The sequence below is a fragment of the Cetorhinus maximus genome, chromosome 1, assembly GCF_964194155.1.
Source record: "Cetorhinus maximus chromosome 1, sCetMax3.hap1.1, whole genome shotgun sequence".
Lineage (NCBI taxonomy): Eukaryota > Metazoa > Chordata > Chondrichthyes > Lamniformes > Cetorhinidae > Cetorhinus > Cetorhinus maximus.
Genome location: NC_135879.1, coordinates 205170234 through 205188121, shown reverse-complemented (window position 1 = coordinate 205188121; position 17888 = coordinate 205170234). Strand labels below are relative to the sequence as shown.

At 39.2% G+C, this 17888-nt stretch overlaps 1 protein-coding gene across 2 annotated transcripts in view; it reads left to right on the top strand.

Annotated features, from left to right (window-relative positions):
• wdr7 (WD repeat domain 7) overlaps positions 1-17888 on the top strand; it is a 748403-nt gene that overhangs the window by 124216 nt on the left and 606299 nt on the right. The window contains exon 11 of one of the 2 annotated variants that reach the window (XM_078552141.1): positions 1833-1970. The exons of the other annotated variant lie outside the window; for it this stretch is intronic. Coding sequence (XP_078408267.1) covers positions 1833-1970 — 138 coding nt within the window. The remainder of the gene's footprint in view (positions 1-1832; positions 1971-17888) is intronic. 2 annotated transcript variants of the gene reach the window in all.

Genomic DNA, 17888 nt, shown 5'->3' with positions numbered 1-17888 from the left:
ACTGGCATTTCTTACAATATAGCAATGATAATACTTTAAAAAAAACGTCTTCAGCTGTAAAGTGGTTTGGCACATCCAGACATTGTGAAAAGTCCTGTATAAATGCAATGTATTTTACTTAACTTATTTTCTTTCCTTTTTATTTTCCTTTCCATTCCTTTTTTTTCCTCTTCCTCCTTTCTATTTTTCGCAATATTTTCAATTACTGATTATCTCCTTATTTAGCTGTGTAATGCAATTGGGCTCAGTAACAACTTGAAGCCATTCTTCTCCCACCCACCCACCAGTGGATATTATCTAATATTCATGTAACAAACATCTTTAAATGTGCAAGTTTAACACGGTGCAACTGGTGAGCTGTTCAGTGCTAGAGCAATTATAATTTACCCTTTCAGAAAGTGACAGTGTAATTTTCCTGATTTGGTCATTGCTTATGTATTAGTATAGAATAACAGCAATTATATACTTGACATTTTCAAGAAATATGATCCCAAGAGTCAAGATTTTTGTAAAATATTAAAATATGTTGTGAACTTGTTCCGGGAAGAACTGTGTTGTTTTCGGGATTTTGTTTTCCCAGAACATGAATCATAACAGCATATCTCTTTCACTTATTGTGAGTGAAGTATTTTAGTTTAAGATCTTCATGTAATTTAAGACTGACTGTGTGATTACAACCTCTGTTGTTTTAAATACAGAGATTGCATGCAGGAGTCATTCTTTAAAAAGGAGAATTATTCCCAGAATCTAGGGTGAATTCAGAAAATGAAATCTCATAATATATCCATTAAAACACTGACTTTTTCAGAGTGTATTTTTGTGATGCAGTTTTAATGTTGAATACAGTGCAGAAGATCATCCCTGTACTGTGTTTTCAATTTTCTTTAATTAGATAATAGATATTTCATAAGTGAATTGGAAGGCAGTAATCTAGTTGAGCGATTTGGATGCCATGTACTGCCAGAGCAAAGCTTGAGCAGTTCATTTTTAGCATCTGAAGTCTGAAATTGGATTATAGTCTTAAATAAACTGTGGAGTGTAGTGCAGTGGATTTTCCTTTTTCTTAACATTGTGCTATTGCCTGTTTGATAACAAACAGTGTATGACATAAAGTAAAAGATTTAATTCTGTGGGGCCTGAAGGTATATTGAATCTGACATTGGACACACGATAGCACAGCTTTTTTTTTAAAGCAGAATATATATATATCAATAAAATACCTGCTTTTGGTATTAAATGTTTATTGGTCAATAGTTTGATCCTCCCACCAGTATTTAGGATTAGATGTGCCTTATAAAAGGGAGGTCAGTGAATAGATGAATTCGTTCTCTGAATGAATTGAAGTGTAATGGAGATTGGTCAAAGGACGTATCTTTATATCCTAAATTATATGTTGTCGTGAAGAAAAATTTTAGTTGAAATTGTATTTGTTGGAATTAATCACTTAAATAATCCTATATTAAATATTTAAGAACTCTGCAGTCTTTCAAAGTCAGCATATGGATTTTAGTATATAATTTTTTGCTGCCATTGTTTTAAACTGTTGTTTTAATGTAAATTCCAAAATGTTACCACAGTATTAATTGTATAATATGGTAAATAAGCTGAAGTTTAACTTATTTAGTGCACTGTACAATAATTAATTATTTCATTTGGCTTTGTAGAGATTTAAAAATTTGTTTTACTGTTAATCCACATACAGATTTCTTATTTACATTGTTGTTTGCTAATACTGTTATTGTTATATATGATTTGAACATTAATTGTTTTTATTTACTTTTTTCCTTTTGCTCTATTCCTCATCCTCCAACATTTATTTACCCTTTTGGCAGAGTGTCCAGCATGTAGAGTCTGGGTATGTGGGGGAGGCAGTTGTCCACGTTCCTCATGAGTGTTACCCTGACCCTGTAAAAGCCTGGGAGCTCTACAGACCGCAGCTGTTATCATGTGCTCGGCCTTTTGAGGCACCAGTAAGAATCATCAACCATTCTCTCCCTCTATATTTGTGTGTCTGTCTAGCCAAGCAATATTTGATGCCTAAAACACCAGTAGCTAAGCTTAACATAGACTGGTGGCTTGCTGCTGCTTTCATTGTTTTTGGCACAGTGTTATGTAGTAAGGTGCTCCAGCACCTCAGAAATTTAAATTTTAAGTTATTTTCAAATGTATGTTTCAACTCCTGATCAATTCATTTCTGATTTTTCTTGTAAGAGGATATAATTGAGACCAGAATAATGTTTACCCAGTAGGTGCTTACGTGGTCTTATTATGTATAATGATTTTTCACACTCCACTGTGTGATATAGTTGACATGAGGTACTCTCTGCCGCTGGCCCTTAGATTATTAACCTGAAACTTTGGATGGTTAATGCTGGTTAACAATGTGTGCCCTCCTGTAGGTAATTGGATAACCACAAATTGAAGCAACTGGTAAATTTGGCATTTCTTTGGCACAGAGTTATGTAGCTAAGTATCTTCACTTTTCAGTTTAATGTGACAATTAGGAACTCAAGACTTCAAATGAGAAGGCGGTGGCTTAGTGGCATTGTCACCGGACTAGTGATCCAGAGAATATTCTGGGTTCAATTCCCACCATGATCGATGGTGAAATTTGAATTCAATAAAAATCTGGAATTAAAAGTCTAACCATTGTGGATTGGAAATCTGCTGTCCTTACCTGGTCTGGCCTACATATGACTCTAGGCCACACAGCAATGTGGTTGACTCTTAACTGCCCTCTCAAATGACAAACCGCTGCAACTCTAAAAGGACTTAGGCACTGGAAACTGCAAACTATTGACCTGTTGGCAACAGTTGACTCTGCAAAGGTTCAAATAACATCTGGGTGCCATAATTAGGAGTGCAGTCCCACATACTCCCAGAATCGTGATGTCCCATAATCATCATGTCCCAGACAGACCGAGCAGAAGCAATGGCACAGTGATATACAGTCAGGAGGCAGTTGTCCTGGGAGTCCTCAACATTGACTCTGGGTCCCATGAAGGTCTCATTGCATCAGGTCAAACATGGGCAAGGAAACCTCTTGCTGGTTACCGTGCCCCACAACTGCCCCCTCAGCTGATGAGTGCTCCTCCATGTTGAACACCACTTGGAGGAAGCACCAAGGGTGCAGAATGTACTCTGGTTTGGGGACTTCAATGTCTGTCAGTAGGGACGGGATTTTCTGCACCCGCCTGCCACTAGGATCTTCTGGTCCCGCGCAAGTCAGTGGACTTCTGGCTGGTGTTCCGCCTCGCCCACGGTGGGTCCCGCCTGCGATGGGGCTGGAAAATCCCAGCCCAAGAGTGTCTTGGTAGCACCACTACAGACCGAGCTGGCCAAGTCCTAAAGGACAAAGCTGCTAGACTGGGCCTGCAGCAGGTGATGAGGTAACCAACAAGGGGGAAAAACACACTTTACCTCGTCCTCACCAACCTATCTATCGCAGATGTATCGGTAGGTGTGACCACCGCACAGCCCTTGTGGAGATGAAGTCTTGACTTAACATTGAGGATACCCTTCATTGTGTTTTTTGGCACTACTGCCGTGCTACACGGGATAGATTTCGAACAAATCTAGCAGCTCAAAAGCTCAAAACATGAGGCATTGTGGGCCATCAGCATCCCCCACTCTACCATTACCACCAAGCCAGGGGATCAACCCTGGTCCAATGAAGAGTGCAGGAGAACATGCCCTGAGCAGCACCAGGTGTCAACCAACACAGGACTAGTTGCATGCCAAACAGCATAAGCAGCAAGTGATAGACAGAACTAAGTGATTCCATAACAAATGGATCATTGAACTTAGTCACTTCCTAAAGAATAATTTTTCACAGTCCATTTTTCGACCTTCTCCCCAAACAAATCCCAGTGTCTGCTTTCGCCAGTGCAATTTGCATAATTTTAGTAATTATCCTGTAATTTTCTGGATGTTGTAATTATTTAACATCAATCATTGAGATTCTGTGTTCTGCTTTTCTAATCTAACCTTTTATGTACTGAGCGTAACCTTAAAATTGTGATTACGTAGCTTGGATTTAGCTACCAATGGAATTAATCCATGTTTATCTTGTCTATTCCTTTTGGAGAAATCAGAAATGAATTCATACAATGTAATTAATGCATTCATACAATGTAATTAATGCATTAAATTTTCCAAGTGAAGATTCATGCCATTTGTGTGTCCAGATATTGTTGGTATATTTTAATACTGGTTATACATGTTAGTACTGAATCAGACACTGTTAATTCAAATACTTGGCAGAATAGTTATACTTTTCTACCCTAAAAGTAAAACTGAATGATATATGCTAGAAATTCAAGTTCTACACACAACATTGCATTGAATAAATTTATGTTTATTGCTGAAAAAAGAGACATGCTGTGGAACCTTTTCAGGTTGCACTCATGAGGACAGATTTTCAAGAATACCAATTGTAAAGGGAACAACATTTTATACTGCATAAGAAGAGTGCTGTACTCAGGTGCATTCTCCATGGCAATGCCTCTACCAATCAGAGTCCACTTGCCAACCAATCACAGAAACAAAGAAACATAGAAAGTAGGAGTAGGTCATTTGGCCCTTTGAGCCTGCGCCGCCATTCAATGTGAACATGGCTGATCCTATATCTCAACGTCACATCCCTGCTCTTTTCTCATACCCCTCGACGCCTTTTGAGTCTAGAAATCTATCCATTTCCTTCTTAAATATATTCAGTGAGTTGGCCTCCACAGCCTTCTGTGGTAGAGAATTCCACAGGTTCACCACCCTCTGAGTGAAGAAATTTTTCTTTATCTCAGTCCTAAATGTCCTACTCCACATCCTGGGATTGTGACCCTTTGTTTTGGAAACCCCAACCAGAGGAAGCATCATCCCTTGATCCACTTTGTCCAGCCCTGTCAGAATCTTATACATTTCAAAGAGATCCCCTCTCATTCTTCTAAGCTCCAGTGAATACTGGCCTAGTCGACCCAATCTCTGATCATACGACAATCCTGCCATCCTAGGAATCAGTCTGGTGAAACTACACTGCACTCCCTCCATGGCAAGTATATCTTTTCTTAAATAAGGAGACCAAAACTGCACACAACACTCTACGTGTGGTCTCACCAAGGCCCTGTACAGCTGCAGTAAGACACTTTTGCTCCTGTACTCAAGTCCTCTTGCAATGAAGGCCAACATACCATTTGCCTCCATAACTGCTTGCTGCACCTGCATGCTTGCTTTCAGTGATTGGTGTACAAGGACACCCAGGTCCCTTTGTACATCAACATTCCCCATCTATCACCATTTAAATAATACTCTGCCATTCTGTTTTTCCTTCCAAAGTGGATAACTTCACACTTATCCACGTCATACTGCATCTGCCATGTATTTGTCCACTCACTCAACTTGTCTAAATCATTTTGAAACCTCTTAACATTTTCCTCACCACTCTCATTACCACCTAGTTTTGTGTCATCAGCAAACTTGGAAATATTACATTTGGTTTCCACATCCGAATCATTGATATATATTGTGAATAGCTGAGGCCCAAGCATTTATCCCTGCAGTACCCCACTAGTCACCACCTGCCACTCTGAAAATGACCCATTTATTCTTACTCTGTTTCCTGCCTGTTAACCAATTCTCAATCCATGTCAATATATTACCCCCAATCCCATGTGCTTTAATTTTGCACACTAACCTCTTAGGTGGGATTTTATCAAAAGCTTTCTGAAAATCCAACTACACCACATCCACTGGTTCTCCATTATCTATTCTACCAGTTACCTCCTCAAAAAAACTCCAGTAGTTTTGTCAAACATGATTTCCCTTTCATAAATCCATATTGAATTTGGCTAATCCTGATATTTTCTGAGCATACTGTCATCTCATGCTTTATAAAAGACTAGCATTTTCCCTACTGCTGATGTTAGGCTAACCGGTCTGTAATTCTGTTTTCTCCTTCCCTCATTTTTAAATCGTGGGGTTACACTTGCCACCCTCCAATCTGCCGGAACTGTTCCAGAATCTATAGAATTTTGGAAGATGACAAACAACGCATCCACAATTTCCATGGCCACCTCCTCTAGTCCACTGGGATGTAGATTATCAGGCTCTCGGGACTTATCGGCTCTCGGTCCCATTAATTTCCCCAGCACTTTTTTTGGTAATAATTTCATTCAATTCCTCCTTCCCACCAGACCTTTGGTTCTCTAGCTTTTCTGGGAAGCTATTTGTGTCTTCTCTCTTCCTTTGTGAAGACAGAACTAAAGTAGTTGTTTAATTGTTTTGCATTTTCCTTGTTCCTGATTAGAAATTCTCCCATTTTGAACTGTAAGGGACCTATATGTGTCTTCCCTAATTTTTATCTTCTGACACACTTATAGAAAGTTTTACAGTCCCCTTTTATGTTCTTTGTGATTTTACTCTCATACTCAATTTTTCCCCTCTTAATCAACCTTTTGGTCCTTATTTGCTGAATTCTAAACTGCCCCCAATCCTCAGGCTTGCTACTTTTTCTGGCAACTTTATATGACTCCTGTTTGGATCTAATACTGTCCTGAATTTTTTTTGTTAGCCAGGGTTGGGCCACTTTTCTTGTTGTGTTTTTGCACCGGAAAGGATGTAGAAGCGTTGCAATGCATACATTAGTTCTTTAAATATCCACCGTCATGCCTTTTAACGAAGTTCTCCAATTAGTTGTAGCTAGCTCAACCCTCATACCTTTGCAGTTTCCTTTGTTAGATTTAGGACACTAGTTTCCAATCGGACTACTTCACTTTCCATCCTAATGAAGAATTCTATCATGCTATGGTCATTGTTTCCCTAAAGGACCCCACACAACAAGATTATTAATTAACCCCTTTCTTATTGCACAATACCAAATCTAGGATAGGCTGTTCCCGAGTCGGTTCCTTAGTGTACTAGTCTAAAAAACCATCTCGTAAACATTCCGGGAATTCATCCACCACAGTATTATTGCTAATTTGGTTTGCCCAGTCGATATGTAGATTAAAGTCACTGAAGATAACTGTAGCACCTTTGTTACTTGCATCTCTAATTTCCTGTTTAATGCTATCCCCTACATTACCACAACTGTTTGGAGGCCTATAGACAACTCCCACAACTGTTTTCCGCCCCTTGTTGCCTCTTAGCTCCACCCAGACTGATTCTACATAAAAATTTTCTGAGCCAATGTCCCTTCTATTTCTCTGATTTCATCCTTAACTAACAACTCCACCCCACTTCCTTTTCCTTTTTGCCTGTTCTTCCTAAATATCAAATAGCCTTCAATATTCAGTTCCCAGCTTGGTCATCCTGCAGTTATGTCTCCGTAATCGTAATCATATTGTACCCATTTACATTTATTTGCGCTTTAATTCATCTATCTCATTGCAAATGCCCCATGCATTCAGATACAGTGACTTGTCTTTTTAACATTTTTACACATCATTTTTTAGTTCTGTGGCCCTATTTGCTGTTAGCCCTTGTTTCCTCTACCTTCCACTTTGCTTTCTATTTTTTTGTCTTTCTTTGCTATCTTTGTTTCCTCCCCTTGTGTCTCCCTGATCAGGTTCCCATCCCCGCCACTCTAGTTTCAACCCTCCCCTCCACAGTGCTAGCATACACCCCTGCGAGGATATTGGTACTGGTCCTGCTGGTGTGCAACCTGTTCAGCTTGTACAGGTCCCACCTTCACTAGAATCGGTCCCAATGCTTAAGGAATCTAAATCCGTCCCCAATCAGCACTCTCTTATCATGCAGTAGAAATTGTTGTCCCTTTACAATTGATATTCTTGCGGATCTGTCCTGATGAGTGGAAGACGAAAAGCTTCGACAGCATTCTCTTTTTTTTCCCCCAGTAATACTCAAGTTCTGTACTACCAAACATTCTGTTTCTTCAGATTAAGTTTCTTTGTTGGGGTGTTTGCTCATGCGTTTGACTTAAAAACTAAAAAAAAAAATCCTGTACTATATATGTAAAATAACAGCTGTCAGTCTTCTAACCTCGTCAGAAAGTTATTATTTTCTATTTATTCTTAGGATCTTGGTGATATCCCTAGGTTGCATTTGTTAGCCATCACTAGTTGCTTTGTGAAGGTGGTGGTGGATGCCTTCGTGAACTGTTGCAGTCTTTGTGATGATGGTGCTTGCACTAAGTAATAAAATTCAAGATATTGAAACAAGTTGAGGACTGCTGTTGTAAGTCCAGGTCAAGATCGTTTGTGGTTTCGAGGGGAATTTGAAGTTGTTCCAGCTACATTGTTGCTCTTAGTTTTCTCTGATGTAGAGGTTGCAGCGGAGGGTGGTGCTGGCCAAGTCACCTTCATGTGTTGCTGCACTGTATCCTGTAGATTATGCCTGCTTCAGTGATAGTGCTTCTTTGATGGCACCAGCAATAGGTTACCAATCAAGTGACTTGCTCTGTCTTGGATGGTGTTTGAGCTTTTTGAATATTGCAACTCCCCTGTCCAGATGTGCGCCAAGTATTTCACCACACTTCTAATTCAAATTTTGTAGATGGCGGAAAGGCTTTGTTTAGTCAGAAATGAGCCATTCACCACAGATTACCAGCCTATGACGTCCTTCATCCATGGCATTGAGGTGGATGAACAAGTTCAGCTTTTAGTCAGTAGTGACCACAAGATGTAGATGATGGGAATGTTGTGATGCTGGTACTGTTGAAAGGTCAGGATGTGGTTAGGTATTATCTTCTTCAAGATGATTATCACCTGGTATTATTTGTTATGTACCACTTATTAGTTTAAGCTTAGATGTTATCCAGGTCCTGTTGTAGTTGGGTTTGGACTGCTTCATTACTTGAAAAGTTGTGAAGGAAGCTGTACACTTGGGAATAGTCAGTGAACAGCATAGCCCAATTCCAGACCATATAAAAATGTGTGCAGTATTATTGTGCTTCTGCTGGGAAATGTATTTTTGATCAGCTGTTAGATTTTAATTTCTGTTGACTAAAATTTGAACTGATTGGTATAGCCCCAATATGCAGGGATTTCCACAATCACTTCTCTGAGTCATTACTGTTTTAACATTTTGATGATCCTGGATGCTCCATCACTTATGCTTGCTCTGTGATGCATGGGATAGCTGCTTTTTCTTTAAATGCATGGTGTCATGTTTGTGATTTTAAAAATGCCCAAGATGATGTATGCTAAATGCGAAGTTGTTATGGATTAAGTCACTACTTACTAACATTTCTGAATGTAAGTACAACTTGGATGCCAATTTATGATTCAAGTTGCAGGTATTATAATTGCAGGTATGACCTAATAACCACTGCAGGGACGTGGCTACAAGGAAACCAAAGCTGGGACCTTAATATCCAAGGATATGTAACATTCAAGAAGAACAGGATGCTGGGAAAAAGTGGTGGGGTAGCTCTGTTAATTAAAGTGGGCATTAGTACTATAGTAAGAGATTACCTTAGTTCTAAAGATCAATACATGGAATCAGTTTGGGTGAAACTAAGAAACAGCTAGGTTCAGAAAACAACGGTCAGAGTTGTTTATAGGCCACAGCAGTGATGATGTGAATTTCAGTATAAATCAGGAAATTAGAGGTGCATGTAACAATTGTAATAGAGTATTCATAAGGGATTTCAATCTACATATAAACTGGGGAAATCTAATCAGTACCAATCTGGTGCAGGACAAATTCTTGGAATGTATGCAAGATGGTTTTCTGGAATAGTACATTGAAGAACCAACTAGGGAAAGGGCTATTTTAAATCTAGTGTTGTGCAATGAAAAAGGGCTCATTAATAAGCTTGTTGTTAAAGAAGCCTTTAGGAAAGAGTGACCATAATATGATAGAACTTTACATTAAGTTTGAAAGTGATGTAGTTCAATCAGAGACTAGGGTTTTAAATCTAAACAAAGGAAACTATGAGGATATGAGCAGCGAATTGGCTATGGTTGATTGGTAAGCTACGTTAAAAGGTATGATGGTAGACAGGCAGTGGCTAACATTTAAAGAACTAATACAGTTTACAACAAAAATACATTCCTTTAATGCATAAAAACCTAGCAAGGAAAGTGCTCCAACTGTGGCTGATGAAAGAAATTAAGGATTGTATTAGATCAAAGGAAGAGGTGTATAAAGTTGCCAAAAAAATGGTAAGCCTAAGAATTGGGAGTACTTTAGAATTCTGCCAAGGAGGACCAAGAAAAGGTTTAAGAAAGAGAAAATAGAATATGAGAGTAAAGTCGTCAGAAATATAAAACGTACTGTAAAAATTTACTTAGCTACGTAAAAGGGAAAAAATTAGCAAAAATCAATGCTGGTCCATTACAAGCGGAGTCTGGAGAATTTATTATGGAGAATAAGGAAATAGCAGAGAAACTAAACAAATGCTTTGTGTCTGTCTTCATGGAGGAAAATACAAAAAACATTCCAGAAATAACAGAGAATCAAGGGACTAGTGTAAATGAAGAACTGCAAGATATTAGCATTAGTGAAAAAAAAATTAGAGAAATTAACGGGACTTAAAGTTGATAAATCCCATGAACCTGATGATCTACACCCCAGAGTGTTGAAAGAGGTGGCTGCAGGGATTGTAGATGCATTGGTGGTCATCTTTCATAATTCTGTAGACCCTGAAATGGCTAAGGGGGAGCTGGTGGATGATATATTTAGATTTTCAGAAAGCTTATGATGATAAGGTCCCACACAAGAGGTTGGTAAACAAAATTAGAGCACATGGAATTGGGGGTGAATATCCTGGCATGGATTGAGAATTGGTTAACAGAGAAAACAGAGTGTAGGAATAAATGGGTCATTTTCAGGTTGACAGGCTGTGACTAGTGGGGTACCAGAAGGAACAGTGCTTGCCCCCAGCTATTCACAATCTAGATTAATGATTTGGATGTGGGGTTTAAAGGTAATATTTCCAAGTTTGCAGATGACACAGAACTATGTGGAAGTGAGAGTTGGTGAGTCGGTTGCAAAGAAGCTTCAAGGGGATTTGGAGAGGCTAAATGAATGGGCAAAAATTTAACTGATGGAATACAATATGGAGATATGTGAGGTTATCCACTTTGGTAGGAAGATCAGAAAGGCAGAGTATTTCTTAAATGGTAAGAAGTTTGGGAGTGTAGAACTTCAAAGGGACTCGGGTGTCCTTGTTCACGAGTCAGTAAAAGCCAACATGCAGGTTATGGAAGGTGCTGTCGAAGGAGCCTTGATGAGTTCCTGCAGACCTTCCAAACCCACGACCACTACCATCTAGAAGGACAAGGGTAGCAGATAGATGGGAACACCACCACCTGGAAGTTCCCCTCCAAGTCACTCACCTTTCTGACTTGGAAATATATCACTGTTTCTTCACTGTCGCTGGGTCAAAATCCTGGAACTCCCTCCCTAACAGCACTGTGGGCGTACCTACAGCAGATGGACTGCAGCAGTTCAAGAAGGCAGCTCACCATCGCCTTCTCAAGGGCAACTAGGGATGGGTAATAAATGCTGGCCCAGCCAGTGAAGCCCACATCCCATGAATGAATAAATAAAGGGTAAAGCAAGCAATTAAGAGGGCAAATGGTTGGCCTTTATTGCAAGAGGATTTGAGTATAGGAGTAAAGATGCCTTACTTTGTTAAGACATCAATTGGAGTATTGTGTGCAGTTTTGGTCTCTTTACATAAGGAAAGATATACTTGCCATAGGGAGAGAGAGGGCAACAAAGGCTCACCAAATTAATTCCTGGAATGGAGGGATTGTCCAATGAGGAACAATTAAATTGACTGGGCCTTCATTCTCTGGAGCTTAGAAGAACGAGAGGTGATGTCATTCAAACGTACAAAATTCTTGCAGGGCTCAACAGGTTGATGCAGGAAGGATGCTTCCCCTGGCTGGGGCATCTAGAACGAGGGGACACAGACTCATAATAACGGGCAGATCATTTAGGACTGAGATGAGGAGGAATTTCTTCACTCAGAGTGGGGTGAATCTTTGGAATTTTCTGCCCTAGAGGGCTGTGGAGGCTAAGTCACTGAGTGTGTTCAAGACTGTAATCGATATGTCTCTACATATTAAAAACATCAAGGGATATGGGGATAGTGCAGGAAAATTGTGTTGAAGTAGAAAATCAGCCATGATCTTATTGAATGGTGGAGTGGGCTGGATAGCCTGCTCCTCCTATTTCTTATGTTCTTATGTATTATCTGTCATGGTGCACTGTGAGGTGCAGTCACTGGCTGGAAGGAATAAAATCTCTGTGCATAGATTGATGGAAGTCTGTGTTTAAATAATTCTGATAATCATGCTATGGTTTGACAGATGATCTATACATTCAAAATTCATGCCTCCGGAGTATTTGATGTCAAGGCACAATGACATGCTAATATATGCAAAATGGTAATCCCTCAATAATCAGACTTTAGTTTTTCAATTTTTCTTCTCCCATTAAGATGATTATGCCCAGTTATTTTGCTAATTAAAATATGTCAACAGAAAACATAGATTATAAAGTGTTTTCCTTGTATGGAGGTGATGTTTATGGTTTTACAGTCAAAACAAGATGTCTGTTTTGACGTCGCTAATCCAAGCAATATATTGCTGATTGAATGTATATTACGAATGAATATTAATTGTGCAATACAAAAGACTCAAATATTTTAAATTGTCTAGTATAGCTAAAATTGGTTCATTATCCAAGAAAAAAAAACTGCATTAATCCAAAAAAAACCCTATTTATCCTTGACTCCACTTTTACCTGTATGCTGTTGCACTTCATCTTATATTCATGCTTGCTCTGCTTGGGGGAAGAAAACAAATAGAATCTTCCGAAGAGAAAGGTCCCAGATTGTGTATTCACTGAAAAAATACAGGAAATAAATAGAAAGGGGAAATTAAGCTATGCCTTTTACACAAATATAAATTTGCTGATAGGTATAACATTTCTAATGGTGAATTGTTTATTGCAGCGGATTCCTGAGAACTGCATGATTTCATAGGAAAACCTATGATGGCAGGCAGCTTACAGAGACTATTGTCATTAAGTGGCAGGGATTCTGTACATTCAGGTAACAGCAGTGCTGTCAGATTTCCAATACTGTGTGTTGGGTAGAGGACACTGGTTGCCATGGAAATACATTGTGTTATATGAGTTAGAAAAAAATAGATTTTAAATAATTATATATATATGGGTGAAAGTGTTCTGTTTTTATCTTCTTACAAATAATTGTATATTTTTTTAAGCTAGTGTACTATTATTAGTGAAGCTGCATCCATAATTATATTAATTGTGATGTAACCGTATCACCCGACCTCTTCCAACTCCACTTCATCTAAATCTGCTTCTGGAAGTCCCTTACAACTGCACTCTCAAATTCTTAGCTGCCTTGCTTTTTGTCCCCCTTTCACCAAATAACTCTGCAACTTTTGAAACGCTCAGCCATGTCCCCACCTCTGCCTTTTCCCTTGTCTGTAGCAAAACCTTCACAATTGTCCATCCCAGTTATTCCCCACGGTATGGCCCCTATGTTTGCTCTCTTAAGTCCAAGGCATGAACAATTGAATGTATCTGGCAGGCAGCTGCCTTATACATCCATCACCAATTCGGGCTCATCTACATTAAAGTTCAGAAGGCCTCATTTCTCCTCTGCCCAAACTAGCTGCAATTTTAAGATTAATTTACAGCACGACAGTAAACGTGACTTGATTGTTTTTTAAATAATAATCTTTTAAAACTCCTCTCCCCCCCTCTTTTTGTGATGACACCCAGAGCTACATTTCCATCATCACTCTTGATCCTTCAACTCGCTCTATGCTGTCAGACTGCTTGACCATCATCAGGTCTCGAATGAGCTGCAATTTCCTCTACTAATTAGTTGCATCTACTAATTCTCTGTTCACGTTGCTCATAAAGGCTCATATATGTCCTCCTTCAGCCTTTCACAATCTTCATCACAATTTTACTTATCCCAGTAATTTGCTGTCATTTGCAAGTTTGTATTTTTCCTTCATCTTCTGCATACAGATTGTCTGTCTGTATAAATAACATCCTGTCTAAATAACACACTGTGAAACATCACTTAACACATTTTCCATTCTGAAAAGTTTCCCTTTACCTCCACCCTTTGCTTTCTGCCCTCCAATCATGTCTTACATTAGAATTTTATGTTTAATTTGTGAATGATTTAGTGAAGTATAAAACTAATGCTTTAAATTTGACAAAACCAACTAAGTTGGTATGAAGCTTGAGCTGGTTAAGATAGTTTGGGAAACATAGCATGGATTTAGGCTTGGCTAATGGATAGAAAACAGAGTAAAGAATAAACAGGTCATTTGGGAGGGTGTGACAAGAATCAGCTATTGGCAATGTATATCAATAGTTTAGACAAGGGGATTGAGTGTAGTATGTCTAGGTTTGCTGATGGTACAAGATTAGTGGGAAGTAAGCAGTGAAGTGGATGTATTGAAGCTTTAAAAGGATTTAGACAGGTTAAAGAAGTGGGCAAGAAGGTGGCAGATGGAATATAATGTGCAGAAATGTAAAGTTATCCATTTTGATATGGAAAAGAGAAAAGCAGAATTTTTTTTAAACTGCCCTTGAGACAGGAAAATGCTGTTATTCAGAGGATTGTGGGCTTCCTTGAACATGAATCTCACAAAGCTAACATGCAAGCATTTAGGAAGGCAATGGTATTGTGGCAAGCTTTAACCTGGAAGATGTGCAGTAAGAGAAACTTGTAATTTCTTTAAAATGTCTTAGGAATCTGTATTTGTTTTTAAGAAGGTTTGAAAAGGACTTTTAAGCATTTGCATCAATTGTAATGGGATCAGTTGGAACTTTCTTGGATAAAAGGAACTGCTGGTTCATGTGACCTGGCGACCTTTGACGTAGAAACTGTACCAACAGGAGGGATGTTAAGGCAGAAGCTGCGTAGCCAGACGCACAGGACTGCCACAGACACAAAGTAGAGCTACAAGCAGAGGGACTAGAGGGTGAAGGTGATCAACACACTGGCACAGACACAAAGAAAAAGCAGATAGAGACATAAAGGGGAACACAGAGAATTTTTGTGAGAAGAAGCAAATCACGTTTAGGAAGAGGTCAGTTTTTCTGTTTGGTAGAAGGAGATAGGAGCTCTTGGAGGCACAGTGTGAGCTGACTTAAAAAGGTTTTAGGGTCTAAAAACAGCTAAGCTTTGTGAATAGCTCAGAGGTGCCAAGAACTGGATGTTTTCCCAGAAGTGGCCAAATCGCGAACCGGGGTCTTATTGGTTGGTCAGTTGGAAAGGAACTCTGGAATGCTACACCATCAGACTTTTCTTTCTTCATTAGTTCATGGGATGCTGGTGTCACTGGCTAGACCAACATTTATTGCACACCACTATTACCCTGAAGTCACCCCTGAGTCACCTTCATTAACTGCTACAGTCCATGTACTGTAGGATTGCCCACAATGCTATTAGAAAGGGTTTTTGACCCAGTGACAGTGAAGGAACGGTGATATAGTTCCAAGTCAGGATGGTGAGTGGCTTGAAAGGGAACTTGGAAGTGGTGGTGTCCCCATGCATCTGTTGCCCTAGTCCTTCTAGTTGGTAGATGTCATGGGTTTGGAAGGTGCTGTCAAAGGAGCCTTGGTGAACAGTGCATCCTGTAGATGGTACACACTGCTGCCACTGTGCGTCAGTGGTGGAGGGAGTGAATGTCGAAGGTGGTGGATGGGGTGCCAATCAAGTGGGCTGCTTTGTTCTGAATAGCGTCAAGCTTCTTAAGCATTGTTGGAGGTGCAAGTGGAGAGTATTCCATCACAGTCCTGACTTGTGTCTTGTAGATTTTGGACAGGCCTTATGGATCCAGCAGGTGATAAGCAGAAGTATTTTTGGCTTGACAGCAGCATCCTGTTCGTGGTGAATACGACTCGTGTTATATAGTTCACCTGTTGCCCAAATTTTTGTGATACTTTGCTCTTCCATTCAGACACGAGTAATGTGGTATATGAATTTCAGTGCCAGTGTGATGCTAGGAATGTAGGCCATACATCCCAAAGATTGTATCAAACAGCATGTTCCTTCCACTGATTGCAACAAGCCAAGATACAGACCATACCTAACCTGCCCGTGCTTGCAAAACTCAAAACACAGTGCCCAACATTTGCTGTGATTCTGTGATTGGACAACATTTGCTAAATAATCCTTAGTGTCCTAAAAATTACACTGACAACCAATCTAAGGTTGTCAGTAGGGTGTGCAGTATGGCACATTTGCGTGTATTGGAAGCTACATTTTTAATACACAGAGCTCTGTTCTTTGCAGACAGAAAGATAATGTGCACACATTGCGCCTGTTTCAGCCAAACAAAATAAGTGTTAGCCATTCGCTGACTCATTTCTCAGGGCAATGCCTCGACCGATCAGAGTCAAGCTGCCTGGGTTAAAATTTCAAACAATGATTGGCAGTTAACTGTCACTCACCATTAACTGGTGCATTCTCCATGCCAATACCTCTACCAATCAGTCTACTTCCAACCAATCAGCACTCTCTTCTCATATAGTATAAAGTTGTTGTTTCCCTTGACACTGGCATTCTTGCAATTGTCGTGATGAGTGCAAGAGGAAAAGCTTTGACAAAATGTATTTTTTCAGCAAAACTCAAGTTCTGTATTACCAAACAACTGCCTGTGAACCTTTGTAACTGTGCACCAGAAGCTGTGATTTTCACTCATTGAGTACATTCAAGTCTGAGATTAGCAGATTTTTGGATAGCAAGGGAAATAGGGAATATGGGAATAGTATTGGAAAGTGCAGCTGAGGTCGAAGATCAGACATAATCTTATCAAATGATGGATCGGGCTTGAGGGGCCAAATGACCAACTCCTATTTCTTAGAGATTCTTATGTCTGTATTTATGTAACCACATTCCTTTAATTTTGTGTGCAATTAACTTTGTCTTAAGGCTTTTATATGGAGCCGTGCTAAATGCTGATAAACCCTATAGAATTTTGCTTCACATATAGTAAGCTTGGTGTTCCGTTCAGTATGTTATGCTTTAATTGCTATCTCTCTACTTGCATATCTCTAAAAAGCACTGTGACAATTTGAAGAAGTATCAGAATACATGATTGAAGCAGCAAGATAATTTTTACTACAAGTGTTATAACTTGGTTAACGCTGAAGAATTAAAAGTGGTGTTGATTTTATTTCATTGTTAGCAGCTTTATCAGAGCTGAATTTATGCTTATATCTTGCTGCATTGTTATCTATCTTTGGGAAGAATTACGTCCTAATATTTTGTTTTGTGATGCAGAAAATGAAATTTATTGCTTCAGAATGTGGAAATTTCCCCTAACGTTATTTAATGTTCATTTAGTCTTTTTGAAGCAGTTGCGTAATTTATTTGTGAAACAAGTTGTGATTAAATATTCTGCTGTGACAAATGGAGCACAACAGATTTTTTCCTATTTGTGAATTGTTTTAAACTATGAAAACCATTGGCATTCTAGAAACATACCAGCTGTTTGTCTGGAAGTTTTCTCACCAGCAATTTAGTGATCAGGAGGTTTTTGTGTAATTTTCCAAAATTCCCTGGATTCAGGGAAGGTGCAATTAGATTGAAAAATAGCAAATATAACTCCTTTATTCAAAAAGGGAGGGAGACAGAAAGCAGGAAACTACAGGCCAGTTAGCTTAACATCTCTCATCGGCAGCATATTGGAAGCTATTATTAAAGATATTATGGCAGGGCACTTGGAAAAATTCAAGACAATCGGGCAAAGTGAGCATGGTTTTGTGAAGGGGAAATCATGCTTAACCAACTATTGGAGTTCTTTGAAGGAGTCACATGTGCTGCTGATAGAGGGGAACCAGTGGATGTACTGTGCTTAGTTTTCCAGAAGGCATTTGATAAGGTGCCACAACAAAGGTTATTGTGGAAAATAAAAGCT